Here is a 12,375-nt window from a genome sequence, read left to right on the forward strand (position 1 = left end):
ATTTTAATTTTAGTTCAAAATTTATATCATGGATTAAATTAATATACCATAAACCCTTAGCTTCGGTTTTTACCAATAATCAAAGATCCCCTTTTTTCAGTTATTTCAGGGTACAAGGCAAGGTTGTCCTTTAAGTCCTTTATTATTTGACATTGCTTTAGAACCCTTGGCTATAGCTATTCGTGAATCACCCAATATTTTCGGTATTACCCGTGGGGAGACGACGTATGTATCATTATATGCGGATGACTTGTTATTATATATATCTGACCCTGAAAGATCTATTCCTGCTATTTCTTCTTTGCTTGCTCAATTTAGTAACTTTTCTGGTTATAAATTGAATTTTAATAAGAGTGAACTATTTCCATTAAATATGCATGTTCCAACTTATAATCATGTACCATATAGAATTGTTACAGATTATTTTACTTATTTAGGTATTAAAATTACTAAAAAAACATAAAGATTTATTTAAAACTAATTTTCTACCTTTAATCGATCAAATTAAGCAACTTGCTAATAGGTGGTTTCCACTATCTTTGTCTTTGGTAGGCAGAGTTAATGCCATTAAGATGATGATACTACCTAAATTTTTATATTTATTTCAAGCATTACCAATTTTTATTCCTAAATCTTTTTTTGATATGGTTGACTCTAAAATATCTTCTTATTCGTGGCAGAACAAAAATCCTAGACTAGGCAAAAAATATTTACAGAAGCCTAAGAAGGAGGGCGGCTTGGCTCTACCAAACTTAAGATTTTACTATTGGGCAGTTAATATACGGTATTTAATATTCTGGACACAAGAATCGACTACAGCTGCTTGCCCACAATGGGTAAATTTGGAATGTAAATCTGTGCAAGATTTTTCACTGATCTCAATCTTAGGATCTTCACTTCCTTTTTCGTTACTCAAAATGAATAAACAGATAACTAATCCCATAGTCAAGTATACATTATGAATTTGGTTTCAATTTCATAAATTTTTTGGCTTGAATAAGTTTATGCTGTCATGTCCTATAATATCTAACTATTTCTTTCGGCCTTCATCTATAGATCAAGCTTTTCTTTTATGGAAAACAAAAGGTATAACATGTTTTCGTGATCTGTTTTTGGATGATAACATTATGTCCTTTGAACAGCTATCTAATAAATATAATTTACCTAAAACCCATTTTTTTAGATATTTGCAAGTCAGAAATTTTCTGTATAATGAATTAAAATCTTTTTCGAAAGAATGTCCATTGGACATTACAGAAAGAATTTTAGCCCTCAATCCTTGTCAAAAGGGTTTAGTAGCTATTATTTATAATATGATTATGAGTATACAGCCAGATGTATCAGAGAAAATTAAGAAGGAATGGCAAGAAGAATTGCATTGTCCTATATCTACTGAGCAATGGGAAAAAATTTTATCATTGGTAAATTCGTCCTCTATTTGTGCTAAACATGCCCTAATACAATTCAAGGTTGTACATAGAGCTCACATGTCTAAAGATAAACTTGCTCGATTTTATTCCCATGTTAATTCAACCTGTGACAGATGTCATTCTGATGTTGCTTCATTGACTCATATGTTTTGGTCTTGTCCTTGTTTACAAAATTATTGGAAAGATATTTTTAATATTATTTCAAGAGTTTTAAATATCAATTTCCAACCGCATCCTTTTACTGCAATTTTTGGTTTACCAATGATAGATAATAATCGTCTATCCGCTTCATCTCAAAGAATGATTGCATTTGTTACATTAATGGCTAGAAGATCTATTCTACTGAATTGGAAAGAAATTAACCCTCCAACTGTATTTCAGTGGTTTTCTCAAACTATTTCTTGTTTGAGTTTAGAAAAAATTAGAAGCGTGGTTTTTGATTCTTCAGTTAAATTTGAGGAAACTTGGAGACCATTTATTCAACATTTTCATATGAATTAAATGGTCTGATCCTGAACCTTACTGTTATTATCCTTAATTATTTGGATGGAGGTTCGGAGTTATCGGCACTACTGTATGTATTTAACATTATGCAATTGTCCATGTTGGTTAGTTTTTTTTAGTTTTTTTTAAAGTTTTCTTTTAGTTTTTTGGGGTTTTTTTTCCTCTTTTTTTTGATTCTTTTACATTAATACTAGGAGTTTGGGAGGCCTTATATATTGATTATTACATATCTGATTGTATATTTAAACTATTAATTATGTACTCTCAAACATTCTGTATTCATATTTCACTTATGTTTTTTTAAAATTAATAAAAAGATTTAAAAAGAAATAAAAATAATGCATAATGCAAAGACACTGCCCAGAAGAAGGAAATGGCAAACCACTTCTATAGAAAGGATTGCTATGATTAAGACCTTGATCGCCCATGTTATATGGCAGGGCATATAATGAATGAATGAATGGATGCAGAAGAGGTTCCCCAGGATGCTGCCTGGATTAGAGGGCATCTGTTATAAGGAGAACTTGGACAAACTGGAGTTATTTTCTTTGCAACCACAGAGGCTGAGGGGAGATGTATAATATTATGAGTGACATAGACCAATTAGACAGCCAGTATCGGTTTCCCCCAGGGCTTTATTGTCTAATACCACAGAGCATGCATTTAATGAGAGAAGGGGTAAATTCAAAGGGGATGTGTGGAGCAAGTTCTTTTACACAGAGAGTGTTGGGTGTGCTGCCAGGGCTGGTGGCGGATACGATAGAAGTGTTCAAGGGCACATGAATGTGCGGGAAAATGGAATTCGATGAACATTGTGCAGGCAGAGGGGAATGGTTTATCGGGGCATTTGATTATTAATTTAATGAGTTGGGCACTACATTGTGGACTGAAGGGTCTATTCCTGCACTGTACAGATGTGCAGAGGGATCTGCGTGTCCCTGAAAATGAGCCCATGTTCTCTGAGCAGAAAGAGGCAGCGTTAGGGACGAATGAAGTAGTGAGTGTGCAACATCGTTTAAGCAAAGCATTGATGGTTGTGGGCCGAGGGAAGAGTCTGGAGTGAACAGAATGGAAGGTTTCCTATCTGTTGTGTTACGCCTGTGCCCAACTCTGAGGGGTCGAAGGGTCCCAAAGTAGCCCCCTCCTTTTTGAGAATCGCAAGATCGCTATTAATTCAGGTCAGGAGACCCAGGAAATGAGAGAGAGATGTTTGGAATGTCTTGGCCCCTCGGCGATACAAAGCTACGGGAAATGGCCATTGTCTCTTGGAGATGGGCTTGTGTATTGAGTATGGTGCTATTTATTTGAAGCCCTCAGGCAAACGAGGGCTGGTTGAGGGGAGGCATCCCTCCACCCTGATTGACATCTGAGACCCTGTGAGTCAGGATAAAAGAGGGTCTGTGGGAACAGCCCCTTCAGACGCACCAGAAGAAACGCTAGAAATCCTGTAACAGCGAAATAGCGAAAGCCGGTGAAAAGTCCACAAGCGTCCTTTTCCATTTGCCTCGGAATTGGTGGGCCTTGCCACGGAAGAACGGCTTTAGCTAACACAAAGGAGAAATCAGCCCCAACGACTCTCGAAGGATTGACATCATAAAAGGAATGGGCAAGTTTAAACTCTCTCTCTTGACTCCAACCAAAGGCTGCAGCCTGCAGCTTGAATGAACTTGGGTGACTTTTATATTTCCATCGGACAATACACTATCCCCTAGACAACGATAGAGCTATTTCTTATTGATTATTATTATACCCGCGCTTTTAGATTTAATATTGACAACGTATATTATCTGTATGTTTGCATCGATGTTATTTTTGTGTATTTTTATCAATAAATACTGTTAAAAATAGTACCATCAGACTTCAACAGACCTCTCTATCTTTGCTGGTAAGTGACCCAGTTACGGGGTACGTAACAGTTGGCAGAGACGTTAAAGAGAAAAGGACAAGGGAATCAACGGAAAGATCAGAGAAGAAATGAGGATTTTCTTTTCACCCAAAAGGCAGAGGGGCCCAAAATGTACAGTCTGATGGGATTATGGAAACAGAAATCTGATAGGGTGGGGGAGGCGGGAATCTGATAGGGTGGGGGAGGTAAATCTGATAGGGTGGGGGAGGTGGAAATCTGATAGGGTGGGGGAGGCAGAGATCTGATAGGGTGGGGGAGGTGGGAATCTGATAGGGTGGGGGAGGCAGGAATCTGATAGGGTGGGGGAGGCAGAGATCTGATAGGGTGGGGGAGGTGGGAATCTGATAGGGTGGGGGAGACAGAGATCCGATAGGGTGGGGGAGGTGGGAATCTGATAGGGTGGGGGAGGCAGAGATCTGATAGGGTGGGGGAGGTGGGAATCTGATAGGGTGGGGGAGACAGAGATCTTATAGGGTGGGGGAGGTGGGAATCTGATAGGGTGGGGAAGCAGAAATCTGATAGGGTGGGGAAGGTGTGAATCTGATAGGGTGGGGAAGGTGGGAATCTGATAGGGTAGGGAAGCAGGAATCTGATAGGGTGGGGAAGGCAGAAATCTGATAGGGTGGGGGAGGCGGGAATCAGGGTGGGAGAGGCGGGAATCTGATAGGGTGGGGGAGGTGGAAATCTGATAGGGTGGGGGAGGTGGGAATCTGATAGGGTGGGGGAGGTGGGAATCTGATAGGGTGGGGGAGGCAGAGATCTGATAGGGTGGGGGAGGTAAATCTGATAGGGTGGGGGAGGTGGGAATCTGATAGGGTGGGGGAGGTGGAAATCTGATAGGGTGGGGGAGGTGGGAATCTGATAGGGTGGGGAGGCAGAGATCTGATAGGGTGGGGGAGGTAAATCTGATAGGGTGGGGGAGGTGGGAATCTGATAGGGTGGGGGAGGCAGAGATCTGATAGGGTGGGGAGGCAGAAACTGCTGGCACCTTTAAAAAGCATCTGGATAAGTCCTTGAAGCTGAATCTTTTGGGACTATGGACCAAGTGGTGAGGTGTTTGCTTTTTATTCAGGAGATGATCTGGAGCAGCTGGAAGAATGGCAGATGGAATTACCTGCAGACATGCGCGAGGTGTTGCAGTCTAGGAGGACAAATTGGACAGGGAACGGTAGGGTATTGAGGAGTGCTGTAGAACAGAAGGCTCTGGGAATCCAGATCCATATTTCATCGAAAGTGGCATCACAGGAGGACGATTGAAAATCTGGCTGAGTGCTGCCGTAATAACAACCTCTCACTCTATGTCAGCAAGACCAAAGAGCTGATTATTGACTACAGTAGGAAGAAGCCGGTGGTCCATGAGTCAGCTTTGATTAGGGAATTGTAGGGGTGAGGGTCAGTACTGTATCAGAGGATTTGCCCTGGGACTAGCATACATGCCATCACAAAGAAGACACAACAGTGCCTCTACTTTCTTCAAAGTTTGCATAGATTTGGCATGTCACCTAAAACTTTGATAAGCTTCTAGAGATTCACAGAGGAGAGTATCCTAACTGGTTGCCTCAGCTTTGTACAGAATCATCAAAATCCAAGAGTGGAGAAAATCTATAAAAAGTGGTAGATACAGCCAGGTTTATCACGGGTAAAACCCTCCCTACCATGGACTACGCTTACATGGAGCGCTGTCGCAGGAATACAGAATGCATCAACAGGGATGCCCACCACCCAGGGGCTGTCCTCTTCTCAGTAATACCATTGGCCAGGAGGTTCAGGAGCTTAAAGACCCACACCACAAGGTTCAGGAGCCTAAAGACCCACACCACAAGGTTCAGGAGCAGTCATCATCTTACATCTGCCAGGGTGATGTGTTGTGAGCCTGTAGTCCCATGGGTTGGGCGATGGGCCAGCTTACCATAGATCAGGCTCTCCTACCTGTCCCAGGGTGTTCCCGGTGTGCCAGAGAGCATTGCGCAGGTGCTCTCCCCGGCCCGTGGTGGAGTTCACCACCTTGAGGGAGACGCCGGCGTATCCGTGGGCCTTGGATGGCTTCTCCTCCCAGTAGGTCTGGGTGACCTGCTTCCACATCACCACGTAGAACCGACTGCTGGACTGGTAGCCAAAGACGAAGCCAGCATAGTCGTCGTCCCGGTCTGTGTTGACGTAGAAGGTGCCGCTGAAGTCGATGGCGTTGAACTTATCGAAGCCTGTGGATTGGCAAAGGACATTATTTCCAAACAGGAAAGCCTCACCTCGCTGTGCATCCATTTTAGAGAAGGTGGGTGTTCGCTATTGGGGCGAGAGAGATCCCTGGCAGTTAATCCACATACCTGCCCATCCCTGGCTCCTGGGCAATTTTGGATCAGGCCATTTGCTGGGGTCTGGAGTCACATATATTCTAGACGGGGTAATGGTGTCGGATCTACTGACTTTCAGAAAGCAGAGTGGTGCAAATGCCTCTGCAGGTACCAATGGTGCTGAGGTAGAGATGGTTTGGACCTTCAAATTCGTGGGTGTGAACATAACCAATAACTTATCTTGGTCCAGTCATGTAGGTGCTATGGCCATGAGAGCTCACCAGCATCTCTAATTCCACATGAGGCTAACGAAATTCAGAATATCCCCACTGACCCTCACCTATTTGTATCGATGCACCAGGGAAGGTATCCTATCATACTTGAGATTGCAAAGAATTGCAGAGTTGTGGACACACCCCAATTTATCATGTAAACCAGCTTCTCTTCCACTGAGCGTGCCTTGGGAATAAAGTCAATGTAATCGAAGACCGCTCCTGCCCCAGACGTTCTTTCCTCGTCCCACTCCTCTCCTGCCCCAGACGTTCTTTCCTCGTCCCACTCCTCTCCTCCCTCAGACGTTCTTTCCTCGTCCCACTTCTCTCCTCCCTCAGACGTTCTTTCCTCGTCCCACTTCTCTCCTGCCCCAGACATTCTTTCCTCGTCCCACTTCTCTCCTTCCTCAGACGTTCTTTCCTCGTCCCACTTCTCTCCTCCCTCAGACGTTCTATCCTCGTCTCACTTCTCTCCTGCCCCAGACGTTCTTTCCTCGTCCCACTTCTCTCCTCCCTCAGACGTTCTATCCTCGTCCCACTTCTCTCCTGCCCCAGACGTTCTTTCCTCGTCCCACTTCTCTCCTCCCTCAGACGTTCTTTCCTCGTCCCACTTCTTTCCTCCCTCAGACGTTCTTTCCTCGTCCCACTTCTCTCCTGCCCCAGACGTTCTTTCCTCGTCCCACTTCTCTCCTGCCCCAGACGTTCTTTCCTCGTCCCACTTCTCTCCTCCCTCAGACATTCTTTCCTCGTCCCACTTCTCTCCTGCCCCAGACGTTCTTTCCTCGTCCCACTTCTCTCCTCCCTCAGACGTTCTATCCTCGTCCCACTTCTCTCCTGCCCCAGACGTTCTTTCCTCGTCCCACTTCTCTCCTCCCTCAGACGTTCTATCCTCGTCCCACTTCTCTCCTGCCCCAGACGTTCTTTCCTCGTCCCACTTCTCTCCTCCCTCAGACGTTCTTTCCTCGTCCCACTGCTTTCCTCCCTCAGACGTTCTTTCCTCGTCCCACTTCTCTCCTGCCCCAGACGTTCTTTCCTCGTCCCACTTCTCTCCTCCCTCAGACGTTCTTTCCTCGTCCCACTTCTCTCCTGCCCCAGACATTCTTTCCTCGTCCCACTTCTCTCCTTCCTCAGACGTTCTTTCCTCGTCCCACTTCTCTCCTCCCTCAGACGTTCTATCCTCGTCCCACTTCTCTCCTGCCCCAGACGTTCTTTCCTCGTCCCACTTCTCTCCTCCCTCAGACGTTCTATCCTCGTCCCACTTCTCTCCTGCCCCAGACGTTCTTTCCTCGTCCCACTTCTCTCCTCCCTCAGACGTTCTTTCCTCGTCCCACTTCTTTCCTCCCTCAGACGTTCTTTCCTCGTCCCACTTCTCTCCTGCCCCAGACGTTCTTTCCTCGTCCCACTTCTCTCCTGCCCCAGACGTTCTTTCCTCATCCCACTCCTCTCCTGCGCCCGACGTTCTTTCCTCGTCCCACTCCTCTCCTCCCTCAGACGTTCTTTCCTCGTCCCACTTCTCTCCTCCCTCAGACGTTCTTTCCTCGTCCCACTTCTCTCCTGCCCCAGACGTTCTTTCCTCATCCCACTCCTCTCCTGCCCCAGACGTTCTTTCCTCATCCCACTCCTCTCCTCCCCCAGATATTCTCTGCTCTCCCCACTTCCCTTAAGCCAAAGATAAAAAACATTGAAAACTGGCACAACGACAACTTCCACCCCACTCCCACTGTTATAACACGATGGAACAGACAGCATGTGATGAGAATGATCTCCTGATTTCTCAGCCTACCTGGTATGGCTAAAGCACCGTACAGTCTACCTGCACTACACTCTCACCATAACTGTAACACCTTGTTCTACATTCCACTTTCTCCTCCATCTGTACTACCCACTGTATCTACCCCCGGAACGATCCGTACTATCCACTGTATCTACCCCCGGAATGATCCGTACTATCCACTGCATCTACCCCCGGAATGATCCGTACTATCCACTGTATCTACCCCGGAATGATCCATACTGTCCACTGTATCTACCCCCGGAATGATCCATACTGTCCACTGTATCTACCCCGCAACGATCCGTACTGTCTACTGTATCTACCCCAGAACGATCCATACTATCTACTGTATCTACCCCTGGAACGATCCGTACTATCCACTGTATCTACCCCGCAACGATCCGTACTGTCCACTGTATCTACCCCAGAATGATCCGTACTACCCGCTGTTTCTACCCCCGGAGCGATCCGTACTTCCTGCCGTATCTACCCCGGAACGATTCGTACTATCCACTGCATCTACCCCCGGAACGATCCATACTATCTACTGTATCTACCCCGCAACGATCCGTACTGTCCACTGTATCTACCCCAGAATGATCCGTACTACCCGCTGTTTCTACCCCCGGAGCGATCCGTACTTCCTGCCGTATCTACCCCGGAACGATTCGTACTATCCACTGCATCTACCCCCGGAATGATCCGTACTATCCAGTGTATCTACCCCCGGAACGATCCGACCTGTCCACTGTATCTACCCCCGGAACGATCCGTACTGTCCACTGTATCTACCCCGGAACGATCCGTACTGTCCACTGTATCTACCCCGGAATGATCCATACTGTCCACTGTATCTACCCCCGGAACGATCCGTACTATCCACTGTATCTACCCCCGGAACGATCTGTACTACCTGCTGTATCTACCCCCGGAACGATCCGTACTATCCACTGTATCTACCCCCGGAATGATCCATACTGTCCACTGTATCTACCCCGGAATGATCCATACTGTCCACTGTATCTACCCCGGAACGATCCGTACTACCTGCTGTATCTACCCCCGGAACGATCCATACAACCCGCTGTATCTACCCCGGAACGATCCGTACTGTCCACTGTATCTACCCCCGGAACGAACGGTACTATCCACTGTATCTACCCCTGGAACGATCCATACTACCCGCTGTATCTACCCCGGAACGATCCGTACTATCCACTGCATCTACCCCCGGAACGATCCGTACTATTCACTGTATCTACCCCGGAACGATCCGTACTGTCCACTGTATCTACCCCGGAACGATCCGTACTACCTGCTGTTTCTACCCCCAGAGCAATCCGTACTTCCTGCCGTATCTACCCCTGGAACGATCCGTACTTCCTGCCGTATCTACCCCCGGAACGATCCGTACTTCCTGCTGTTTCTACCCCCAGAGCAATCCGTACTTCCTGCCATATCTACCCCGTGAACGATCTGTACTACCCGCTGTATCTACCCCCGGAACGATCTGTACTACCCGCTGTACTTATATATGGAACAATTTGTAGATTGGCATACAAACAAATGTTTATCACTCTATCTGAAGAAATCTTTTCGAGCCAGTATGATGGGTTGGGTCGTTTGAAACGTTTTAATGCTAGGAGTAAGGGTGATGAATTTGGAGCCTGGATCAGCACATGGAACTATGACGTTGTCACCATTTCTGAAACTTGGTTGAGAGAGCGGGCAGGTGATTAATGTACCGGGTTTTTGAAGTTTTGGAGGAAGGGGTCAAAAGAATGGGAGGTGTTGCACCACTAAACACTGAGAACGTCACAGCTGCACTTGGGGAGGGTTCGAACCCTGAGTCCGTTTGGGTGGTATGGTGGTAGAGGCAAATATATTAGAGCTTTTAAGAGGCTTTTAGATCAGCACATGAATGCGAGGAACTCTTCGTGGGTTTTTGATTTGCATTTTAACTGTTTTGACATCACATTGTGGGCTGAAAAGAGGGTTGGTCTGCTGATTGTTCTATGTTCTAACTAATTTCTTCAGCCAGAAGGTGGTGAACTGTGGGAATTCATTGCTGTGGAAGGCTAAGGAGAACAAGTCACTGAAGGCAGGGATTGATTGGTTCCTGATTGACCAAGGGGTTAAGGGATATGGAGAGAAGGCCAGACCACACTTGGGAGTATTGTGAGCTGTTTTGGGCCCTTTATCTCAGAAAAGAAGTGCTGGCATTGAAGAGGGTCCAGAGGAGGTGCATAAGAAAGATCCCGGCAATGAAAGAGTTAACCTATGAGGAGTATTTGATAGCTCTGGGCCTGTAATCACTAGAGTTTTGAAGAAGGAGGGTGGATATTATTGAACTTTGTTGAACATGGAAAGGCTGAGATTGAGTGAATGTAGAGAGGATGTTTCCAATAGTGGAGGAGTCTAGAACCAGAGGGCACAGCCTCAGAATTGAGGGACATCCATTTACCACAGAGAAGAGAATACATTTCTTTAGCCAAAGGGTATTGAATCTGTGGAATTCACTGCCACAGACAGCTATGCATGGCAGTTCATTGGGTACATTTAAGGCAGTGGTTGATAGATTCTTAATTAATCAGGACATAAAATGTTACGGGAAGAAAGCAGAAGAATGGGGCTGAGAGGGATAAAAAATCAGCCATGATGGAATGGTGGAGCAGGCTTGATGGGCTGAATGGCCTAATTCTGTTCTTGTGTCTTATGATATTATGGGCAAAGCCTCTGCCTTTCCTGGCTTGACCCGATTGTTACCTACCAACAGCCAGGCCGGGGTCGGAGTTGGCGGTCTGTAGCAGCTCCCTGCCCTGGTTACGCACCACCCAGTTGGGATCGATCTGCGTTGTCCCTTTTGGATCCAGGTGGACCATCTGGAAGTTTCTCAGGTCGGTCTCACTGATGGCGCTGTTCTCAGGGCACACGTCATAGATGTCTGGGATGTTGTCATTATCAAAGTCGTCCTTACAGGCGTCCCCTCGACCATCACCTGCAGGAGCACAGTCAGAAGTGGTTAGTTCCTCCTCCTCACCCGTAACGATCTAGAGGAGGTTCATGAGAGTGATCCCAGGAATGAAAGGGTTAAAGTACGAGGAATGGTTCATGGTATTGAGCTTGTGCTTGCTGGAGTTTAGAAGAATGAGGGAGATCTCCTTAAAATCTATTGAATATTGAAAGGCCTTGATAGGGTGGATGTGGAAAGGATGTTTTGTCTAGTGGGGTAGTCTAGGACCAGAGGACACAGCCTCAGAAGAGGGACACATCCTTTTAGAACAGACATGAGGGGGAATTTCTTTTCCTAGAGGGTGGTGAATTCATTGCCGCAGACAGCTGTGGAGGCCAAGTCATTGGTTCAGCTTAAAGCGGAGGTTGATAGGTTCTTGATTGGCAGAGGTGTCAAAGGTTACGGGAGTAGGCAGGAGAACAGGGTTGAGAGGGACAATAAATCTGCCATGATGGAATGGTAGAGTAGACTCAATGGGCTGAATGGCCTAATTCTTCTCCTTTGCCTTATGGTCTTACGATCTAGGATCGAAAACACTGGGGGGAGCCAGCACAGGGAGTGCAATACAACAGAACATCACAACTCTGGTAATCCACACTCATTTCAGAACAAAAATACACAGGGAAGAGGTTGGATGCAAGGGTTTTCACACATATTAACAAGGTCAGGATCCAGCCAAGTCAAGTTTAATGTCATTTGACTATATATAATGTAATTAACTAATTAATGTATATGGAAATGAGACATTTCTCTAGTATCACTGACATACATTATGAAATTTGTTGTTTTACGGCAGCAGTGCAGTGAAATACATTTACAAAAACTATAAATGACAAAAAATATATATTAAAATATTGAATAAGTGGTGCAAAAAGAGAGCATAAATAGTGAGGTAGAGCAACACACACAAAATGCTGGAGGAACTCAGCAGACCAGGCAGCATCTATGGAAAAAAGTACAGAAGGTCTCGGCCCAAAAAGTCGACTGTTAACTCTTTTTCCATAGATGCTGCCTGGCCAGCTGAGTTCCTCCAGCATTTTGTGTGTGTTGCTCGGATTTCCAACATCTACAGATTGTCTCTTGTTTGTGAATAGTGAGGTAGCATTCATTGCTGGTTCAGAAAGCTAATGCAGAATGGAAGGAGCTGTTCCTAAAATGTTAAATGTGTGTCTTCAGGATGTTGTA

General features: G+C 45.7%; 1 protein-coding gene across 3 annotated transcripts in view; it reads right to left on the reverse strand.

Annotated features, from left to right (window-relative positions):
* The window catches only part of LOC140730862 (thrombospondin-2-like), a 219,461-nt gene that overhangs the window by 12,193 nt on the left and 194,893 nt on the right, over positions 1 to 12,375 (reverse strand). For all 3 annotated transcript variants that reach the window (XM_073051832.1, XM_073051833.1, XM_073051835.1), the window contains exons 18-19: positions 10,948 to 11,175; positions 5,770 to 6,041 (exon numbers count right to left, since the gene is read on the reverse strand). In XM_073051832.1, coding sequence (XP_072907933.1) covers positions 5,770 to 6,041; positions 10,948 to 11,175 — 500 coding nt within the window. The remainder of the gene's footprint in view (positions 1 to 5,769; positions 6,042 to 10,947; positions 11,176 to 12,375) is intronic.

Source organism: Hemitrygon akajei, chromosome 7, assembly GCF_048418815.1.
Source record: "Hemitrygon akajei chromosome 7, sHemAka1.3, whole genome shotgun sequence".
NCBI lineage: Eukaryota > Metazoa > Chordata > Chondrichthyes > Myliobatiformes > Dasyatidae > Hemitrygon > Hemitrygon akajei.